The sequence below is a fragment of the Chenopodium quinoa genome, unplaced genomic scaffold (genome assembly GCF_001683475.1).
Source record: "Chenopodium quinoa cultivar QQ74 unplaced genomic scaffold, ASM168347v1, whole genome shotgun sequence".
In the NCBI taxonomy this organism is placed as follows: domain Eukaryota; kingdom Viridiplantae; phylum Streptophyta; class Magnoliopsida; order Caryophyllales; family Amaranthaceae; genus Chenopodium; species Chenopodium quinoa.
Genome location: NW_018743955.1, coordinates 5417172 through 5439854, shown reverse-complemented (window position 1 = coordinate 5439854; position 22683 = coordinate 5417172). Strand labels below are relative to the sequence as shown.

The window sequence follows — 22683 nt, the reverse complement described above, 5'->3', positions numbered from 1 at the left end:
GCGATATTTTGTCGGTTGTCACTGAACTTTTAGTTTCACATTGATATTAGATGCAGTCTTACCCAACACCTACATAATTGCTCATGCACAACCCTTGGCCTGTTCAGGGGGCCTTACAAAGTACATTGATACAAACATACTCGATTATAATTGCACTACGATACATCTCATAGGATCTTGTACAAAATCTATTCTACAAGATATGAATCATATTATGGCATTCCCAACTTAGATTTGTTTAATCTTGTACAATAGATAAAAACTGGTCATTCTTCTTGACTACCTTTGGTACAAATCTACCAACGTTGTCTAATTTTTTCGCTTTATACAAAAAAGACGGAAACCTAGATCTTGTTCCCAGTCTAGGCGTATCCATGACGGGCCATGACTAAATTTGCTAATTCAAGTGAGCAAAAGAGTTATAAAACAACCTTAGCTACATCTATTTGTAGATGTACCTGATTAGGACTATCACTCGAAAACAACTAAAAATTTGTAACGAACGATTCATAGTTACGACGGTCATTATAGTTTACACTGGAATGTGAGTGCCAAGTTTGGCAAATTCTAGAGTTCTCTTCCCTTGTAGCTTGTTAGTGACATAGTGCTTACTATACTCTCCATGAAGATAATTTCTGTACTGGACCGGGTTGCTTTCGTCCACAAACTCGGGCATCGGCCCAAGTTCAACTTCATAACTTGGTGCATAAAATGTCACAATTGAGAGCCTGTCTTTTACCATGTTAGTTACTGCCCTATGCTCCACACTTTTATATTTCCCATTAGTTAACACCTACATAAATATCAAAATATTTGTAAATCAAATTTAAAACCAAATTAAAAACCCGTATCTAAAGACTTGTTTGGTATCGTTTTTTTAAAAGTTTTCACTTTTAACTGTTAGTTTTCAAAATTATTATGATTTTAATAAATTTTACTAATTTTTTATTTATTTATGATTTAAAAAAAATAAAATTTTATAGCAATACCAAATGAACCCTAACATTCAAAGCATTTAATTGAGGTAATTATTTATGATTCAGACTTGCTCAACTTGTTAATTCGAGACATGAGCAAGTTGAGTCAAGCAGAGAGTAAAATAACTCGACTCAAAAAGCTTGTGAGTATAATATGTATGCTACAACATATAAGTGAACGAAATGAAATAAAAAGGCAATTACATATAAGTGATAAGTTCGGTTCCAACAGTGCAAATATGAGTAAAGGAGTTAAGCTGTCAAATATAGCAAACAACTTGGTTTATGCTGGAAAAGCGGTACAAGAAAAGGACAAAAGAAAATTTAACTTGATGCCACCATTAGTCGACAACTCAGCCCCATTAGCACAAAAGTGGAAATAAAAGTGCTAAAAAACTAAACTTTATTACTTGTATTATACTTTTCAGAGAACAAACTTAAACTAATGGTCTAGTGATTAATCAAGATTAAAGGTTTAAGTTGTCCCCCCCTTAGGAAGGTTTGTAATTTTGTATATACATCGAGCTTTGACTTTAAGTGCCATTGAATTCATCATTGCGTTTACTTCTCTTGTTCTTTTTTTCCCTTTTAATTTATCACCTTTAAACTTATAATTATACTACCTCCTTTATTTATGTACAATTTTAAAATATTTTATATCTCACTAATAATACCCCAAATTTGCATATAATAATTAACGGAGGTAGTATATTAATTCTATGTGCGTGTACATGTATAGAAGAAAAGGTTTTGAACTTAAGTTGTAATTTGTAACCTAAAGGTAATTTAATTTGGAACCAAGAACCTATATAACTCGAGCATTTTCACGACTTCTTAAGCCTAACTTATTTGAACACAACTTAGCTTAACTAGTTCGTGAAAATCTCAATTAGATCGCAAGCAAGATAGACGACTTGTTATCATTTATATAGATTGAAGGAAAAATAATAGAGAAAGAAAAAGAGTAATTACTTCAAGAGTATCTCCAATGTTGACAACAAGAGCACCAGGGATTGGATGGATGGACACCCACTTATTGTCTTTGAGCAATTGAAGGCCAATAGAACTTCCTTGCTTTTGTTGTAAAATAGTAAGTGCACTTCCATCAGAATGAGGGCTTAACCCTAACACTAGGTCTGGTCTTGGACATGGTGGGTAGTAATTCATTCTTATGGCTTGAACTGCTTCCCCAAACATTTCCTCAAACCTCTCGGCTCTCAATCCAAGGCTCACCGCGATACACCTCAGTAGCTTCTCGCACAATATCCTTATCTCCCTCGTGTAAGCCTCAATGCTTTCACTGCACGAAAAGACAATAAAAAAATGTGACAACTTTTTCCAGACATGTTAAAAGTAATGATATATGTGACTGTTAATTTCGGACAGATGAAACAATACATTAGTCGTTTAATTACCTGAAGTTTAGTGGCTTTGTTGGCCAAAGACTTGGGTTCCTTATAAAATGTGGATGGATACCAAGAGCAAACATGTTACACCAATCAAGCTTTTGTTGCTCAGAGAAAACAAAAGCTTGACCATATCCTTGAACAGTTCCTGGTGCCATTTTGTACTTTTGTTTTTCCTCTATTGGTTGCTTGAAAAAATCCATTGACAATTTTTCCATCTTCTCTAGAATTTTTGTGTCAACTCCATGGTTTATGACCTAAGCATGTACAATTAAAAATCAAACATACTAAATAGATTTAAATTATGTTAATAAACTTAAAATATTTGTAAGAAAAAGCTTTGACACATAAAAAAAAAAAAATACTTCCTCCGTCCCTAAATTACATTCCTATTTCTCTCTATTATGTGAGGAATAAATGCTAGAAATAGGAATATAATTTAGAGATGGAGGGAGTATTATATTATGGCTGACCAAAGTCACTGAAATGTACAAAGATTGGTCTACCAGTCTTCTTAATTATAGTTTCATACTTTCATGCACTAAGTCTACATTTTATTTTTGTTTAATTTAGTGATAATCTTGACTAGTTGATTTAATTTATAACATGTGTTAGAAAACTTTAAAGTTACTTTAAAAAGTTGACTAAAGATCTTAAAAATATGTTTAAAAGGCTCAACGCAATTGGTTAACCAAGATTAGTGAAGGTGATGAGCATATTAGTACCTCACATTAAAAAAAAGACGAGTTAATTAAGTTTAATAAAAATGTGGGACAATATAAAAAACTTTTCCAAAATATTCAAGTTGGAACTGACACTTGATGTGTACATACTAGACACAAGAAACATTGTGTACATGCAACAATAATTCAACGTGCTAAGAGCCTAAGACCTAATATTTGCTAGCTAGCTATGGAAAAATTCATACAACAAAAGATATTATTTATGACACGTAAAATATTTCTTGGTTACGAATAATTATATGAAACGGGTATAGTAAATTCTATGTGATATGAAAATAGAAAATAAAGCAATTAATACCTGAAAGAAACCCCATTCCTCGCAAGCAGACGCTAGATGAATAATTTCATCATAGCTTCCTTTAGCAATCTTTGAAAGATCAATAATAGGAACGTCTTTACTAATAGGCGAATCAGAAATGACTGAATCGATCTCATCTACGTCCCTCATAAATCTATCAGGAACTGTGGTACTTTGGGTTTTTCTTAGCTCTTGCACATCATCTATGTGCCCTACATTCATTTGTGTGATTGGTGCAGGAGCCATTATATAAAGACCTCACTTTTTTTTTTTTTTTTTTTTTTGTAACTTTGAGAGTGAAGATTGAGCTTTATTTGTTACAATATAGCTCTATACCATATTACACTACTACTAGGGCCATGTCTATTTATAATGAGGAGATGGTAGTGCAAATGTTTGCATTTTTTGGAAGTTTTATGGCGGCCAGTGGACCCACTACGTGGAGTGACTAGGTCCCATCTTTGAAAAACAGTGGATGTTTTGCTTTTCTGAACTCATAATCATCAAGGATTGGACTCCAGTGAGATACTGTAATAAGTAAGGCATATTTTGGAGAGTTTAATATTGTAAAACTATACTTCTCACTGTCATGAACTAGAAGGGTTTTTAGTGGATGTATACATCACAAGGATACAGGTAACTATGAGCTTGATCTTGAAACCATAGGTACCATGTTACTATGTATACTTTTAGCGGAGAGGGAGGGATAGCTTAAGTGGTTAAAGTTTTCCTCTTGGTTTTAGGAGATCCTGTGATTGATTCTCACCCTTGTCCTTGTAGCTCTCTAAACACCAAAAAAAAAAAAAATGTATACTTCTATCATTTTCAATTTTGATGGTGAGGCGGTCGAGCAATGACATCACTCCCCACCTTAAATCCTTGTCGAGGAATCAACGTTTATGAGATTCATTTAAGGGTACGGTTTAGTTTTCGTGTTAAGCCACGTATATATTGTATTTAGTTTCTTAATGGGCTATGCTTAGGCCCTTGACTTAGGTTTTATATATACCTTATTTACACAGCAATACAAACTAAGGATTCACTTTCTTGACACTTACCCTCCCATTTAAGTAAATCATCCTCATCTTACCTTAAAAAGAATACTCGTGATTTTCTTATTATGTTGGTTCTTATATTATGTCAGTTGACAAACTCACTTAAAAGCTTAATATAATAGTTGAAGTCTAAGATTAATTTTTATATCAATAGTCGAGAGAAAACATAGTAAAGAGTAATTTTGATATACATAGTATAAACTTTTTATAATATGATATTTCCAAAAAAAAATAAAATAAAAAATTGAAATTATGCACTGTTAAATATAACTAAAGAACATATCAGCTAAAATAAAACAAAAGAAGTACTTATTTCATTTCTTAATACTTGCAACACAGTACATCCTCTTTTACAGTATTTAAGAAAAGTGAGTCTCATGTAATTTAAAACATTTGATATGAAGGAGAGGGATTGTTAAGTGTATAATTTAGTGGGCCATGAGATTATAATAAGGGTGTAGGGTGATAGAACAACTTTTGACTTAAAATACTTTCCAATTATCTTGTGTTGTAACTTATAAGTATTGTGACATTTCCATTTTAGAAAAGTTTTGCAACTATAAAAAAAATGGAGGAAATATGTTTTAATGTCAAGTGATTAAGACACATAAGTCGTTAATCCCGGATTACTAATGCATAAAAGGACAAAAGGAAACAAACTAAACTTGGTTTCACCGTTAAACCCCGGCTCAACTTGGCCCCTACTACGGTACTACCCCATGTCCCCATGAACCAAAAAAGTCATAACAAACTAAACTCAATGTCAAGTGATTTCAATGATGTAGCTTTGAGGGTCCATGTTTCTCCTTCTAGGCCCCTACTCTACTCACCCATCACCCATGACAATTGGAAAGTTGAGAAAAAGCTTGCATATTCACCCCACCTTGACATGTAGTGCCATTGAAACATTGAATCAATTATTGTTGTTAACTTCACTTTTTTGCCCCACTTTGCTCAGCATATTTATCAACGCAGAAATTTAATCAATATTTAAAAATATGAGTTATAGATTAAAAAAAAATAATAATTAAATACCATACGTAGTATATAAAAATGATTCTCACAGCTACGTATCCACATGGCTATATTTAATGTTATGATAGAGTATAAAATATATTCATGAACTTCAATCATAAGCTTAAATTTTTAGTTGATATGATCCTCTAATATGGTATCAGAGCTAGTGTGATACAAAGATTACGGATTCTAACCTCGTTCACCCCTCACTTTCAAGTGTAATATTAAGCTCTGGGTAGCCACATGCTTTATCCATAAGCTTAACCTTTTAGTTGGGATAATCCTCTAACATGTTATGAAACTGTAATTCCCTCACGTTGGATATTCTCTAGTGACTAGTGTTCTAACATGAGCCAAAAGACCACTACATGAAAAATTCTTCACTGGGTCATACTAAAGTCAACATTAGAGAAGAGTATGATCACAAATAACCCCTATACTAAAATTAAGAAGAGTATAAACTCACATATAACCTACTTTTCTAACATGTCCGTCTCAAAACTAATACGAAGTATAATTGTTGATAAAAGCCACATAATTTACTCAACTGCTATTTATCGCTCCCAATTTATCAGGTAACGCTCCCTTTTTGACTTGAATGGACCACTATGTCCTTTATGCAATTTGTGTTATAAAATGGACCTTGTTCCCCATTTGGACACAATACATGAAACGGTCCCCTCACTTCACGACATTGCAGTCCCAAGCCTCCCAAAATCGGTCCCCACGGCCTTGCAACCAAATCGGTCCCCACGACCACCTAAATTTTCTATTTTTAAAAATCGTGAAATTTTCCGACGGGTCTTGGGTCATGGACGGCGAGTGGAACATACGTACACCGGATAATGCGTCGGATCATTCTGTAAGTTTTTTTTTTTTAATTTCGGTAATTAGGACATCCGCCTAAAATTTCCGGATGTCCTAGGTACATCCGCCTAAAATTTCCGGATGTACCATGGAACATCCGGAAATTTCAAGCGGAAGATGGGATCCGCCTAAAAAATCCGGATGTTCCATGGTACATCCGGAAATTTTAGGCGGATGTACCAAGGGACATCCAGAAATTTTAGGCGGATGTCCCTATTCAATTTTTTTAAATTTTTTTTTTAAGTACGTTTATTTAATTTTTTTATGTTTATTAAGCTTTTTTTTTATGTATTTTTTTTTTCGTGGTCTTGTGATTATTGTGATTTAGTATTTGATAATTAATGTAATTTTGTTGTATTAATATGATTATTAGTGATATGTTTATTTTTTGTTTCATTATTTATATTACTATTATTATTATTGAAAATATTATTATTATTATTATTATTATTGTTATTATTATTATTATTATTATTATTATTATTATTATTATTATTATTATTATTATTATTATTATCGTAGTTGTTGTTGTTGTTGATATTATTGTTGTTGTTGTAGTTGATATTATTATTGTTGTTGTTGTAGTTGATATTATTATTGTTGTTGTTGTAGTTGATATTATTATTGTTGCTGTTATTTTTATTGTTGTTGTTGTTGATATTGTTATTATTAATTAGTAGAAATAATAATTTTAATATTATTATTATTATTATTATTATTGTTATTATTATTATTATTTATTTATTAATTAATGTTATGGTCTTATAAATTGTTTTGTAGTTGTTGTTATAATTTTTTATTATCATTAATATTGTTATTGTTTTGTATTTGTTGTTATTATTATTAGTATTGTTATTAGTATTGTTATTATTATTATTATTATTATTATTATTATTATTATTGTTTTTATTATTTTAATTATAATAATAATTATTATTATTATTATTATTATTGTTTTTATTATTATTATTTTGACATAAAGCATGTTTTGTTTAATTTGTATAGGATATGGAATCTGAGGAAGGCGGTGACGGTGTGAATTATAGTGGGAATTTTGTCACCGATACGTTTTTTCCTACATTTGACGATGTTGTTACATGGGCTGATGGTGTTTCCATAAAATTGGGATTTATATTGGTGAAATTGTCTTATAACAAAACCAGAGATGGTTGTTCGTATCGGTATTTGCGATGTGATCGGTCACGAAGGAGCAAGCCGAGAGATTTGGAGAACGCGATACGGAAGGACACCAAAACCAAAGCTAATGGTTGTCCATTCTACATCAAGATATATTATGATGTCAGCACCGAAAGTTGGAAGATCATTGCGAAAAATGATCACACCGGGACACATAACCACCCAATGATTGTGTACCCAGAGGGTCACTGTAAATTGAGCGGATTGTGTCCGGGTGCAAAACAGGTTGTGCGGGACATGACAAAGTCCAAGGTTGCTCCCCGTAACATCATGTCCACTATTGCCGAGCAATTTCCTGATGATCATCCAAACATCCGACACATTTACAATTGCCGAAATGACTTCAGGATGGAGATGTCCGAAGGAAGAGGAGTTGTTCAACAATTTCTTCATCTGGCGAGAGAGAGTAAATACATTTACTGGTTCACGAACGATGATCACAACGTTTTGCAACATGCATTTATGGTGCACCCGATCATGGTCAACATACTCCGCACATACCCACATGTCATAGGTATGGATTCTACTTACAAGACCAATCGATATAGCATGCCTATCTTTGAGATAGTAGGCGCGACACCGACAAACCAGAATTTTCTAGTTGGATATTTTTTCATGCGCGACGAGTGCACGACTAGCTATCGGTGGGTGTTGCAGAGATTAAGGGAGTTGATTGGGTTTGATAAAGAGCCATCTGTATTTATTTCAGACCGTGATCTTGGGCTATGTGCGGCTTTGAGAGAAGTCTTTCCAGGGACGTCACATTTACTCTGTCTATGGCACATCAACAGAGATGTAGAGGCTAAGGTGACGAAGATGTTTGGAAACAAGACGGTTGGTGTCAGTTTTAGAGCTGGGAGATGGTTCAAAATTGTGAATGCAACAACACAGGTGGAGTATGATCGTGCTCTAACTGCCATGCAAGTGAGGTGGGGAAAATATCCGGAAGTAATTCAGTATGTTCAAAGAACTTGGCTTTGTCATAAGGAGAAATTTGTGAAATTTTGGACGAACCAGGTTCTTCATTTTGGTAACACCACCAACTGCAGAGTTGAGAACGAATATTCAGCAGTGAAAATTTGGTTAGAATCATCCACAGGTTAGTTGTATTATTTTATTAGTTGTTCTCGTTGTTACGTAATTGTAATTGTATTAATTGTAATTGTATTTGAATTTACTAATTAGAATCATTGGCAGGTGCTTTGGATACCGTATGGGCCCGAGTCCATTGTCATATCGGTAATCGCATCATACAAATTTGTAATGACTTGGAGGCATCAAGGTCTAAAATTGGTCAGATGTACAGACAGTTGCCACTGTCACGTATAAATGGCAAAGTGTCTCAACATTGCTTGAAAGTTCTGGATAACGAGACAAAAAGGATGCGGGATTTGAGTTACCAGGTCCATGAACGGTGTGGATGTGCTATGCGTCTGACCCATGGTCTTCCATGTGCTTGCCAGATACATGATTCGATAGTTGCACATACAGGATTGTATAGCAGCCAAATTCATTCTTTCTGGAAGATACAGGTTATTGGTGATGGTGTTAACATTCCTGAAGTGGTAAATGATTCGACCGAGGAGGCTGCAAATTTTCGGTCCCTAATCGATGAAGTCATGGAAAGTGACCCGGCCGTATGTCGAAATGTAACGCGAATCATTGAAGAGGAGCTACATCCAGATCATTCACACCTTGAAGAACCACATATCAACCTTAACACTCGTGGTCGACCGAAAAGAAATAACACCAGGCGTGATCGTAGCTATTTCGAGCATGTGAACCGTCAACACACTCAACGTGGTGGTGACCCAGAACCAGGTAATACTAAAATTATATATTTAATATAAAAATATGTAAACTTAATACTTGTAGCTTTACTAATAATTTATCTTTAAATTATGTGTTGTAGATCCAAGTGACATTAGTCAATGCAGGTATTTGAACTTGCTTCCAGCCCCAATGTTGCCGTACATTTTGTCTTGGAAGGATGTCATTGGTGATGGGAACTGTGGCTTTCGTTGTGTCGCCGACTTCTTCTTTGGCGATCAAAATAAGTGGTTTGACGCTCGGGAAACAATAGTGAACGAGGTCGCTGGTCATCCTGATTTGTACGAACGGATTTACGGGCTTGGGCGACTTTGGATTAACGTGGAGCATATTCGATGGGATGGTGGGGCTGTCGGGGAGCGGCATTGGATGGTTACAATTCAAGATTTATTTCCTATTGCTACGTGGTTCAACGCAAGGGTGATTTGTCTCGGAGTAGGCCTAGTACCAACTTGCTACTACCCATGCATCACAGTCTTACCGCTTAGGGCACGCAACGGGGTTCGGTCACCGACTCGAGAGTTTGTGATTGCTACAGTTGGTGGATCACATTTTATCCGTCTTGACCTTGTACCCGATTCACCACTCCCGCCGATCGCCGGTTGGTGGACGGAACACCACGAGGATAGTGTCAATGGATGGGATCAAGCATATCAATTGAGAAGGGACATGTGGGATGCATTAGTTAGGTAGTTTGTAATGTACATTCACTAACTTTGAACATTTGTAAGAAAATTAAAATTATGAAATTAATTTTAAATGTATTTGCTTTTAAACTAACATGATATGCAATAAAACATCAAATATAAAATAAAATAAGTGTCCAGTTTATACATTACATTTAAAAAAATAAAATAAAAATAAGTTAATAACATAATTAAAACCATCACTAACAGAACATCTAATCAAAATAATCTAAAGTCCCATTTTTGACTTCCAATCAAATACAAGTTGCTCAGTCAGTGTTCGAGTCTCACTCGATATTTCAGGATACTCAGCTAGTGCTCTTTGGTGAATCTCCATGGACCGACCCATCCACTGCAAATCAAACAATAACATATTATAACACAAAAATTAATAGAAGTCATTGTTAATATAATAATAAGCATTAATCAACGGCCAATCAAGTCTTTTAAACATCAGGCCGGGCAAGTGAGACAACCAACTAGCATCAATCGCCGCAATGTCCTCCACAGATTGACGACCTCGCCAAGTGAACAAGTCAGAACATAACTTTGTCCTACTCAAACAACGCAAAACACTACGCTCATGCTCCATCCAGATATACCGTGCCACGTGACCGCCAAAACTAGGGATAACTGACCCATCCTCAGGCCCACCCGACATCGGTTCCTGCACTAACCATGCCTCTGCAGAGCTGGAAGTAGGCTGACTCGACCCACTACCAACAAATCTCCCAAACTGACCCCTATATACCATATGGAAATCCTGAGTGTCCTGTTCTTCATGCCGGTCACCAGCATGACTAGCCGAACATTCGTCTTCCTCTTCAGATATGGGTGCTCCACTTGCAGAGTACAAGGGCCGACTACTACCAGACTGTTGGTCTCTCGACCAACCACTAGTAGACCCGTATTGCTGCTGCTCGGGCTGAACCGGTGAAGATCGAGATGTCTGTCTCCTAACAGACGCATTCAGACGTCGTGATATTGCATGTCGAGCACCAGAACCCTCGATCTACATAAAATAAAAAAATAATCCGATTTTAGTAATAACAATAACAATAACCATAATAACAATAACAACAATAACAACAACAACAACAACAACAACAAATACAAATTAACAACAACAAATAAACTTAACAACAACAATAACTAACGACAACAACAACAACAAATACAAATTAACAACAACAACAATAACCATAATAACAATAATAATAACACTAATATCAACAACTATAATACTAATCATAATTAAAAATATTAATAATAGTACTACTAATAACACTAATAATAATATTATTATAACAACAACAACAACAACAACAACAACAACAACAAAAAAAAAATTAAACAACAACATGCAATAACCATAAAAACCCTAATATCAAATTAGTTTAATAATAATACTAATCATATTTTTAAAAATAATAACACTAATAATAATAATAATAATAATAATAATAATAATAATAATAATAATAACAATAATAACAACAACAACAATAATAATAATAATAATATCAACAATAATAATAATAACAATAATAATAATAATAATACTAACTGTAACACTTCAAAATAACAAAATCCAAAAAAAAAAAAAAAAACAAATTAACAACAACAACAATAATCTTAACATTAATAATAAAAACCTAATATCAACAAAATAATAAAAATTATCATATTTTTAAAAATAATTACATTACAAAATATAATAAGCACAATAATAACAACAACAATAATAATAATATCAACAATAATCACCATAACACTTCAAAATAACAAAAAAAAAACAAAATCCGAAAAAAAAAAATTAACAATTTTATTAACGGGCCAAAAAAAAAAAAATTGAACTTCCGCCCAAAATTTTCGGAAGTTCCATGGAGGATCCGCCTGGAATTTCCGGATCCTCCATGGAACATCCGGAATTTCTGGGCGGATGTCACTTCCGCCCAAAATTTTCGGATGTTCCATGGAGGATCCGGAAATTCCAGGCGGATCTTCCGGAAATTTTGGGCGGAAGTTCCTGGGATCCGAAATTAAAAAAAAAAAACCTCGTCTCCACCATCGCCGCCGCCGCCTCCGCCGCTGCCACCAGCGCCGCCGAAGGTCCTCCCTCCGAATCTCAGCCTAATCCGCCTCGAATCACCCTTTTTCTTTTGTGTTTATGATGATTGTTGTTTTTTTTAAAAAATGAAGAACAATTTTTGAATTTTTTAAAAAAAAAAAAATTGTTTTAGAGAGTTAGAGAGTAAGAGAGTTTGAGAGTAAGAGAGTTAGAGAGAGAAGTAAAGAAGTGAGAAATGTTGGTCGGGAAGGAAAAAACCGTATTTATATATTAGAGGTAAAATTGGAATTTCAAGAAAAAAAGGGAGCATTACCCGGTAAAATGGGAGCGACAAATAACAACACCCATTTATTGCTCTATTAGATTCATGGCTGATATGACATGAGTCCACTAAAGAGATTTACTACCATATCATATTATATTTATTTTTTTTACTTGAAAGGGTTAATACAATGTGATAATTGGTGTAGTACCAAATATAGTCCAAGTGTTTAGCAAATTAGCAAGTGGGAGAAAGTGATCGAGGAGAATTTTGTTTTTAGTAATAATTTTATTTTTTGGGTGGGAAAAAGGAAGTGAGTTTATTTGAAGGATATCTAACATATTTGGTATTGGCCAATTGAAGGCCGACAAACAGCTTATCATCGTTTATAATATAGTTAGTGCATTTTATCACAATGAGAGCTTAAATACCCAATACAAGTTCAAAAAAAAAAAAAACATTTAGGGTCTGCTCTCATTGACTGAACTAAAGTGAACTGAAGTGAAATGAATATTTTATAGGAGAAGAAAATTAGGAGCTGAATTGAACTGAGCTGAGTTGAGCTGAACTAAACTGAACTGAACTTAAACGTATGAGAACTCATTGACTGAACTTAGCTGAGCTAAACTGAACTGAACTGAACTGAGCTGAATTGAACTGAAATGAATATTTTATAAGAGAAGGAAATAAGGAGCTGAATTGAACTGAAAATAAACGTATGAGAACAGACCTAGGCAGTTACATGCTTCTTTTGTACAAGTATTTCATTTCTTTTTTTTTAATTTGAGGTCTACTTCATCTTTTAAATTTTTTTACCAAGTATTACAATATAAAAGAACAAAGTTTTTTTTTTTAAATTTTTTTTGTTTCTTTTTTTTGGAGATTTGATATAAATGTACTTTGATATTTTGTGATTTTAATAATAGCACTCTGCTTTTGGTCCTCTTACATCTATTTTTTTTTTTCAATTTAGTCTTTACTCGTAAGCTCTTGTCTGTAACTTTTTATGAGCGAGAAATACTTCTCATGATTTAAGAGTGAATCACTTACATATATATGACCACTTTTGAGGAGAACTACCATTTAAATTTTATTTAGAAAAAATTATCATAAAAACACAAAAATCTTCAATCAAGGAAGCTAACTTTATAAAATTATAATCAATTATTGTAGAGAAAACAAAGAAATTTCCGATTAAATACAATTATAGGTAAATCGTCATTAATATCGTAGTGTAGTTGATTTTTTCTCAATTGAATATTAAAATTAGGGTGTATGGCCAAACAATTGAATTAGGGTTTTACAAAATTGGGTAATTTGGAGCAATTTTAAATGTATTACCCAGTTTAGGGTTAATTTAGAGAAATGTTGTCATTAAGTATGAGTTTTTTGCAGGGTATTTTTATAATATAGGTCCCAAAACGAAAATACTTGCAGGAAAAACTAATTGTGAATAATATTACTCAATGTTTTTGTGATAGTTTTTTTTCAAAAAAAAAAAAAAAAAGATAATAGTTAATTTTAAAAGTGGTCATTTAAAAAATACTCCAGTTGTTGGCAAAATTTCCTCAATGAAACACATAATTGTGAGATGAGTACGTATTCAATGACACAATTAAGTTCACAACAAATTAGTGCAAGACATAATTTTTTCTATATTGATTATTGATTAATCAGTCGTGTAAGTGTAATTAATCACCTCATCACTTTTTCTTAATAAAAAGTGTGGCAAATATTATACGGAGTATTATATTGTTTATTTGTTTGAAATTTAATTAAGAAACGTGACATATAATATTGTTCGTTAACTACTTAACGTCACAACAATCATTTTGTTTGGCTTTTACAGCCTACCACTGCAAGTCTGCAACATAGAAATATTGATTGAAATTAATTTCTAATAATGAAAATTGCTAAAATCTTTGTTATGTGTGGAAATTGTCCATATTCAACGGTGAGGAAATTTTGGTGATTAAGTGATCATTTACTACTTTACTATTTTCAACGGACTAATAACAATATGATCGTCCTTGAATACATGCATTTCTTACTTCCTATTACAAGAAAAAAAATTAGTACCTATTCGCCCCTAAATTACATTCATACTTCTCTCAGCTCTATTAATTATGTGAGGAATAAATGCTAGCAGTAGGAAGGTAATTTAGGTACGTAGGGATAACAAATTTAAAAGGTGAATTTGTCATTAGATCCTAATTAAGAGGAAGACCCAGACAATCAGCCCGATTGATGAATTTTCGTCAACCAGTTGCTTTTGTGGCCCCCCTTACCAAATAAATTAATTTTATATTATTGTTTGGTTTTGAAGACGTTAGACTTACTAACGTTTGTTTGAGCTCTTTCCCAAATTAAGGTCAAGAAGAACCGCAATTCCCAAATTGCAGCCAAAGTTTTAAGAATTCCCATTCTACCGTCCACGTCACCGGTTCAGGGGGAAGAAATTTTAAATCCGGTCTACAGCAAAACCGCTACCTGAAGTAGCGGTTTTTACTAATAAACCGCTACTTCAGGTAGCGGTTTCTTTTTAATAAACCGCTACTTCAAGTAGCGGTTTTTGTTTAATAAACCGCTACTTCAAGTAGCGGTTTTCTAGCAGGTATAATTTCCCGATTTCACTTTCCTCTTTCATTTTCGTCTTCTCACCAAAATCCCATCCACGCCTTCCACCAAAATCACACCTCCTTCAACGGAAGCCGGCGCAGCCAAGGAATCCACCGACGCCGCCGGAGCATTCCTCAGCAACGAAGGCCGCCGCTGTTGACGCCGAGGGTTCGACTTTAGTGGCCGGCTTCGCTAATTTCAGAAGAAACGTGCTGATCTTCTTGTTTGTGGTAAGTGCCCTAATTATTTTTTGTATTCAGTTATTGGGTTTGTTGTTGTTATTGAGTTTGTTGTTGTTATTGAGTTTCAGAATTGTATGTATGTGTTGTTGTTGTTGGTTTTGGTTGTGTTGTTGTTGTTAGTGTTCTTGTTTATTGTTGTTGTTATTGAGTTTCGGTTTTGGTTGTGTTGTTGTTGTTAGTGTTCTTGTTTATTGTTGTTGTTATTGAGTTTCGGTTTTGGTTGTGTTGTTGTTGTTAGTGTTCTTGTTTATTGTTGTTGTTATTGAGTTTCAGAATTGTATGTATGTTTGTGGTTGGTTTTGGTTGTTGTTGTTGATTTACTTACCTTACATATAACCCTTGTAGAATTATTAATGGTTTCGATCACATTACTCAGTTTAGGTTGCTATAATTGCTGATTTTGAAAGTGAAAATAGAGCTTCTATACACAAAGTACATGAGCTCAAAGTACATGTAGTCATGACTTATGCCCATGTTGAGCTTCAAGAGGTATTAAGACCTTCATAGCTCAGTTTAGGTTGCTATAATTGTGTAGTTTGCTTGCTTGATGTTAGGACATTGCCACACTGTTAATGAATTTTTGCAATCTAATATCTTTGATTAATAATGGTCTTTTCTAGAATGAAACATGGAGGTTCCGAACTACCCTCTATATTGCTATTGGGGTGGAGAAATTGTCCACAAAGATAGCGATATAACGTATAGGGGTGGGAATCAAAAATTTGTGTTTGTACATTCTGCGATGAGATATTCATAAGTTCTGAACAAGCTATATGAAGAATTGAGTGTTGATCCTAGAGGTGTGGAGTTGAAGGTGGTTATGCGTTATCCTATGGCTGGGGCATATGTTGCAATTCCGTTAAATGACGACAACGCTGTTAGAGCTATGTGGATTGCTGTGACTCAGAGTTCTTCTGTTGCAATGCAATTGTTCATTGAACAAGTTCCAAAAGAGCCAGTTGTGCAAACTAACACTGGTTCCTTTCCGGGGATGGATTTTTTTGGTAGTGTGGATCAACCGTTTTCCACTGGTGTTCAAAGTGTGGGCATAGGGTCATTCACAAGAATGCTTGTTGATCCACATTATGTCAATGACCATCTCTCACAGTTTAGGTCTCCGGCCTCATCGCCTAATGTTGGAACCTCGACAAGCACACAACCACAAGGCATTCTTGATTCTCTTGACCCAAACAATGTTGATGTATTTGGCGATGCAGAGATGAATGACACTGATGAAGATGATGATGAAGAGATAATTGAAGCTCGTGATAAGGCAATTAAAGGAAGCGCCCCCACTTCAGACTTCAATGAAGTGGCGCAAGTTGATCCTCGTTTGAATAACTCATGGATGTCTTGGTTAGGAAATGAGACATATAACAATGGGGGAGAATTTGAGGTTGGTCAGCAGTTTGACTCATTGCAACAACTGAAAGATGCTGTGAAATCTTACTCCATAGCTAGAAATCAAACAATTCGAGTTGTGGAGGCAGAGCCAGAGAAATATGTTGTTGAGTGCAAGAGGAAAGAACAATGTAGTTGTTCGTGGAGGCTTAGAGGAGTGAAAGATCCAACACTCTCTACGTTTAAAATTGTGAGGTACAACGGCCCTCATGCAAGTAACTGTGTTGGTGACATCGACTCGGGAGATCATAAGCTACTGACTTCCGAGTTCGTTTGCAATGCTCTTCTAGATGTCATTCGCGTTGATCCTTCATTGAAAATCAAGACAATGGTGCAACTTGTGAAAGAGAAATTTGATGGATTCCAAATAACCTACAAGAGAGCATGGCTAGCGAAACAAAAGGCAATAAAACTCATTTATGGGGGTTGGGAGGGTTCATATGAACAGTTGCCTAAGTACATGCAAGCTCTCAAGGAATCAAATCCTGGAACTGTTGTTGAGTGGAGGTTGTTAGAGTGTACGGTTCCTGGAACACATGTTTTTCAACGAGTCTTTTGGGCATTCAAGCCATGTATTGATGGATTCCGTCACTGCAGACCCCTTATCACCATTGATGGCACTCATTTATATGGCAAATACAAAGGCACTCTACTCATTGCTATGGGAACGGATGCCAATTTTCAACTATTCCCCCTTGCTTTTGCGGTTGTCGAAGGAGAGAACAATGATAGTTGGTCTTGGTTCATGGCTTGTATTCGTGCTCGAGTTACAGATAGGAAAGGGCTATGTGTGATATCTGACAGACATGCTGGTATTTTAGCAGCAATGGAAGAAGTTGGAAGTGGTTGGGAGGAGCCCAATGCCTACCACAAGTACTGTACACGACACTTGGCTTCTAATGTGAACTCAAAATTTAAAAGTGTCGTCATAAAGAACCTCTTTGGCAAAGCAGCTACTGCAAGGCAGAAGAAGAAGTTTGATTACTACATCAACAAAATTGGTGACTTGAATGTAGAGGCCCGTATGTACTTGATGGAAATTCCGTACAGTAAGTGGTCCATTCATCATGATGGTGGTTTCAGGTTTGGTGTGAAGACTACAAACATGTCGGAAGTTTTCAACGGAGTCTTAAAGGGGGCTCGATGTCTCCCGATAACCGCTTTAGTGCAAATGACCTTTTTCCGGGTTAACTCCTATTTTGCAACTAGAAGAAGTTGGAGTAAAAGAAGACTTGAAGAGGGCCATGAGTTATCGGAAAAGGCTAAGAAGACAATAGAAGCCAACATTGAGAAAGCCGCGCACCATGAGGTTGTTGCTTTTGACTATGATGCCATCGGGTTGTATCAGGTTAGGACCGGTCGTGGAAGAAGAAAAGCTGGTAAAGGTGGTAACTCCCACACTGTGAATCTGTTGAGCAAGACATGTACTTGTGAGAAATTGAGAATATACAAGCTCCCATGCTCTCATGTACTAGCAGTTTGTCGTCATAGAAGCCTATCACATGCAGACTTTGTGGATTCTTTTTTCATGACCGCCGAATATAGGCGTTCATACGCGAAGTGTTTCGCACCAGTTCCTGATCCTTGCCACTGGTTAGCTTACAATGGTCCTACTACTATTGCCAACCCAGATTTGAAAAGAGGCCCAGGCCGACGGTCCACTAGAATTCGAAATGAAATGGATGAGCGTCCCAATCGTGTGAAGAAGGCATGCAGTGTTTGTCGGCGACCTGGGCATAACAAGAAGACATGTCCTACTCTTATTGGTGGATTTGGATCATCTGGGTAACATGATTAATTATATATTCTTGTTTAATATTTATGTTTTTTCTCGAACGCTTAACATTAATTCAATTTTTTGTTATCGTGTAGGTCCCATGGAGCCGGTGATTCGTCCAGGCCCAGTTGATCCATCTGTTCTACGCTTGCAGACTTCCCATAGGAGCCACGATGTTTGGAGTGGCGTAGCTGATAGAGTTCTCTCAGTTAGGGAGCATATGGTCAGCGTGGGACGTGAGTGGAGGGTAGATGGCGGAGTACTAGAGTACGTTATGCTTGCTGGGTTTTACGGTGTACATAGGATTTTGGGAGGAGGGTTTTTGCTTGATCGATCTCTTCTTACGGCGTTGGTTGAGAGGTGGAGGCAGGAGACACATACTTTCCACCTAGTGGTAGGTGAGGCCACCATTACTTTACAGGATGTCTCCATCCTGTTAGGTCTGAGAGTGCACGGCCCTCCTGTCATTGGACCTCCATTTGAGGGATGGCATGACCTAGTTGAGGAGTTGCTGGGAGTTCGACCTGGCCATGATGATAACGGTAAGCCGTTTCTGGAGGGATCTACGTTGAAGTTGACGTGGCTCAGACGTCACTTCTCACAGATGCCAGAGGGAGTTGATGACTTGACAGTTCAGCGCCATAGCCGTGCTTACATTCTCACTCTCATGGGATCTATTCTGTTCGCCGACAAGAGTGGCGATGCTGTGTCACTCTACTACTTGCCGTTCCTTCGAGACTGGGGGACAGCTTCGACCTACAGCTGGGGGAGTGCGACTCTTGGTTTTTTGTATCGGCAGCTATGTCGAGGATGTCAGCGAGATTCAAGACAGATTGGAGGCCCGCTCATCCTACTACAGTTGTGGTCGTGGGAGCATATTACTATTGGCCGACCATACATTAGGAGGCCTCGAGATCCGCCACAGGAGGACCCTGAGGCTGAGGATGAGGATGACATTTTGGGGACTCAGCATCAGCGAGGTATTGACCCTTTGGCGTGCAGGTACAATGTTTGCTTCAAGTTCATGTTCTTACAATTCTATCTTTCAAGAATTATTATTAACATGTCTTTACAGGTGGTTACGTGTTCATCTATCGTGTGCGCATACTGCTTCTGGACTACCATACTACAGAGATGCGTTTGACCATCAGCGCGAGGACCAGGTACAATCGGTGTTTCTTTTTTTTGTGCATTGTATTTCTTCCATTATGTTAGTCATATACATGTTGACATACTTGTTTTGGGAATTAGATGATTTGGCAGCCATATACTGAGGCGGTGATGGATCGACTTCCGGAGATTTGTCGCTCAGACATGCACACTTGACGTTCACGGGCACCTCTGATATGCTTTGACGTCGTTGAGTTCCACCTCCCAGACCGAGTCCTTCGTCAGTTCGGGTTAGACCAGCCGATCCCACAGGATGTAGACACGGACGTTGCTCTACACAGGAAGGATCGAAGGGGACAGCGTAATTGGGAGATTCGGCATTCGGACCATGTACACGAGTGGAGTCGACGAGAGGCATTAGTCGTCCAGGGATACCCGTTCACTGGGACTTCTTCCCCGGCCATGACAGAGTACATGGCTTGGTACCGTCGCATCACGAGACTAGTCATTACTCCACCTTCGCAGGAGCGCCCCCCGAGTCATTACCAGCCAGCTACCTCGGACCTCCTGCTTGTATGAACTTCACTTCATTTCAATCTAGTTCTTACGTTTTTGATTTCATTTTACTAACATTAAAACTACACTTAAATGTAGGCACATGCATTTGCTGATTTGCACGTCCAGCTATCGGGAGCTACTGAGACCATCTCCCACTTGCCACCAGAGACGGCTATACCATTTGCCATACAGACGATGCAGGGTTTTACATCATTTTGTGGCCAAACCTTGTCTAGGGTGGGGCAGTCACACCTTATTCAGCAGCCTCAACCGTCCACGTCTTCATCTTCTACTGTGCACACTATGCCGATCAGACCACCACCTCATCGTGGAGGCCATTCAGCACGTGCCTTCCGTCCACCGACTCCTTCTCAGCATACTATCATGACATCTCCTCCACTAGTGCATCGCCAGTATCAGAGAAACCGACGGCGTAGCAACACTACGTCTGGGGTTGGAGTTGGCCTGGATGACATTCCAGAGGAGACAGCTGCATCATCTTCATCGTCACCTCATGGGAAGAAGCAACGCCCGAGCTAAGTGTATATTTTGGAACTAAACTAATTTTTTTGTAAATGCTTAGAATTGGATTTTGTTATATTTAATCAATTGAAAAATATTCGACTTTGCAATTTCGACTTCCTTAGATCTTCATAAACTTGTTATTTATGGTGGTTGTGTTGAAAATATGCTATATATCTCATGTTTTACAGGTACACAACTTGCAGGTTTTTTTTTTGAGTGATTATGCAAGTTTGAAAAAAAAAAACCAGTCCAGGGTAAACCGCTACTTCAAGTAGCGGTTTTTCAAAGTAAACCGCTACTTGAAGTAGCGGTTTTCCAAAATAAACCGCTACATTAAATAGCGGTTTTTTGTAAACAAACCGCTACTTCAAGTAGCGGTTTTAAACTAAGAAACCGCTACTTGAATTGGCGGTTTATTGCAAAGAAACCGCTACTTCAAGTAGCGGTTTACCCTGGACCGGAAAAAAAAAAACCGGTTTTTTAACCAGTGCTTACGTGGACGGTAGAATGGGAATTCTTAAAACTTTGGCTGCAATTTGGGAATTGCGGTTCTTCTTGACTTTAATTTGGGAAAGAGCTCCGTTTGTTTTGGTTTTACAGATTTCTTTTATTTTTATTTTTAAAGCATCTTCTCCCTAATTTTACCAGCAACACCACCATAGTCACCATCACAGAGACCACCATCCGAAACCCATCATAGCCGCCACCATCTTTACGCCTTCCGCCGAACAAAAACCCACGAAGCCTTCCTATTCGTCCTATTCTTCAGTTCCCGTCGTCCTCCTATTCTTCCCGTTGTCCTCTTCTTCTTCCCCAACAATGGCCGCTTCGCAGGCGAAACTAAAAGACACCCTACTTGAATTGAGTGTAAATTAGGGCCATATCAATCCTTTAGGGGAAGCCTTTCATTTGCGGCGACATTTTGAACCACCATAGGTGGTGGTGCCATGGAGGAAGAAGTAGTTTTTGGGTTTAATTTGGGTTTCAGATTAGGGTTTCGAATTGGGGAAAGTGATGAAGTTCTGTAACTGATTCCTCATGACAGAAGGTAATGGCATTGAATATCAACGTTTGCACAAGCTGACCAAACTACCCTTACTAATATAAGTGAAAAGACGACAATGACCCCTGATTTGCACAATATGTAAATCAGCCTGATTGACTTATATTTCCTCCCCAATTAATTGATCGAATCATCACGTACCACCCCATTTCTATTAAACGGTAAATGGTTTTGAAGGAATATCTGACCACATTGCCCACATGCATACAAGATCATTAAGATTCAAAATTAGAAAAAGGGATGGGGGAGTTTTGGCAAACAGGTTTGCAGTTGAAAGGTCTAAAACCATATTTAGTTCGTGAATAAGAAAATTAGGTATGAGGCTTTGAAATTCCATGGAAAAGGTGGAGTCGTGGAGATGACTTATACCAACCTTTCACATTTTCACGTATCAATCAATAAAATAGTTACATATATAACACTCAAACAAAACCAAATTTATGGTATTAGAAATTTAGAATCAAGTTTAAAACTCATACCACCTTGTTTTGTATTTCAAAATCATATAAACTTATAAACATAAAAACCCTAGTAATTGGTAAAAATTGTTGCTAGCTAGTTTGTATTATAGACTTCTATTCTCGTCCTTTTTCTTCATATATGACTTTCTTTTTTCTTACAAACATAGAAAAAATTTCACAACTTTCCTTTCTTTACATTTGGGGCTCGACTCAACTCGAATTTGTCATAAAAACCTATCAAATCATTTGCTAAATAGTGGGAATTGAATGTAATTAAGTGGGCCACCAAAGTAATATATCTTCGGAACATCTAACTAGACAAAGTCATTGGTGTTCCGTCGTCTTAGGGAAAGGCAAGCCAACTTTAGTATAGTGGAGGAAGGGGGAGTTGCCATTCTTGCAAAACACCTAACTTTCAAGTTGTCATCAACACTCGCGACTTGCCCATTCAAAGCAAAGAATAAAAGGTACGGCTGCCAATTTTTCAAAAATATAACGAATCAATAATATATACTCAC

At 36.5% G+C, this 22683-nt stretch overlaps 3 protein-coding genes across 4 annotated transcripts; 2 read left to right on the top strand and 1 right to left on the bottom strand.

Moving 5' to 3' along the window:
- Positions 1-125: 125 nt before the first annotated feature.
- LOC110689232 (protein SRG1-like) lies at positions 126-3782 on the bottom strand. Its single transcript, XM_021865962.1, has 4 exons — positions 3425-3782; positions 2393-2640; positions 1950-2277; positions 126-793 (listed from the first exon to the last, which is right to left on the bottom strand). The coding sequence occupies exons 1-4, from the start codon at positions 3668-3670 to the stop codon at positions 533-535; spliced, it is 1083 nt and encodes a 360-aa protein (XP_021721654.1). The 5' UTR covers positions 3671-3782; the 3' UTR covers positions 126-532.
- A 12446-nt stretch (positions 3783-16228) lies between these two features.
- Positions 16229-19444, top strand: LOC110689231. Its single transcript, XM_021865961.1, has 2 exons — positions 16229-18456; positions 18544-19444. Exons 1-2 carry the CDS (start codon positions 16262-16264, stop codon positions 18578-18580), a joined length of 2232 nt encoding a protein of 743 aa, XP_021721653.1. The 5' UTR covers positions 16229-16261; the 3' UTR covers positions 18581-19444.
- A 76-nt stretch (positions 19445-19520) lies between these two features.
- Positions 19521-20748, top strand: LOC110689230. 2 transcript variants are annotated; one of them, XM_021865959.1, is made up of 3 exons: positions 19521-19611; positions 19700-20131; positions 20213-20748. In XM_021865959.1, exons 2-3 carry the CDS (start codon positions 20021-20023, stop codon positions 20654-20656), a joined length of 555 nt encoding a protein of 184 aa, XP_021721651.1. In that variant the 5' UTR covers positions 19521-19611; positions 19700-20020; the 3' UTR covers positions 20657-20748. The 2 variants fall into 2 exon arrangements, with proteins under 2 accessions (XP_021721651.1, XP_021721652.1); XM_021865960.1 differs by lacking the exon at positions 19521-19611 and having other exon boundaries at positions 19618-20131.
- Positions 20749-22683: the final 1935 nt, after the last annotated feature.

Coding starts and splice junctions, on each gene's coding strand:
- LOC110689232 (XM_021865962.1), bottom strand. CDS start 3,670: ATGGCTCCTGCACCAATCACACAAATGAATGTAGGGCACATAGATGAT. Junction 2,641..3,424: donor AGGAATGGGGTTTCTTTCAG/GTATTAATTGCT, acceptor GTACATGCTTAG/GTCATAAACCATGGAGTTGA. Junction 794..1,949: donor ACATTGGAGATACTCTTGAA/GTAATTACTCTT, acceptor ATATTTATGTAG/GTGTTAACTAATGGGAAATA.
- LOC110689231 (XM_021865961.1), top strand. CDS start 16,262: ATGGATTTTTTTGGTAGTGTGGATCAACCGTTTTCCACTGGTGTTCAA. Junction 18,457..18,543: donor GGTGGATTTGGATCATCTGG/GTAACATGATTA, acceptor GTTATCGTGTAG/GTCCCATGGAGCCGGTGATT.
- LOC110689230 (XM_021865959.1), top strand. CDS start 20,021: ATGACAGAGTACATGGCTTGGTACCGTCGCATCACGAGACTAGTCATT. Junction 20,132..20,212: donor CTACCTCGGACCTCCTGCTT/GTATGAACTTCA, acceptor ACTTAAATGTAG/GCACATGCATTTGCTGATTT.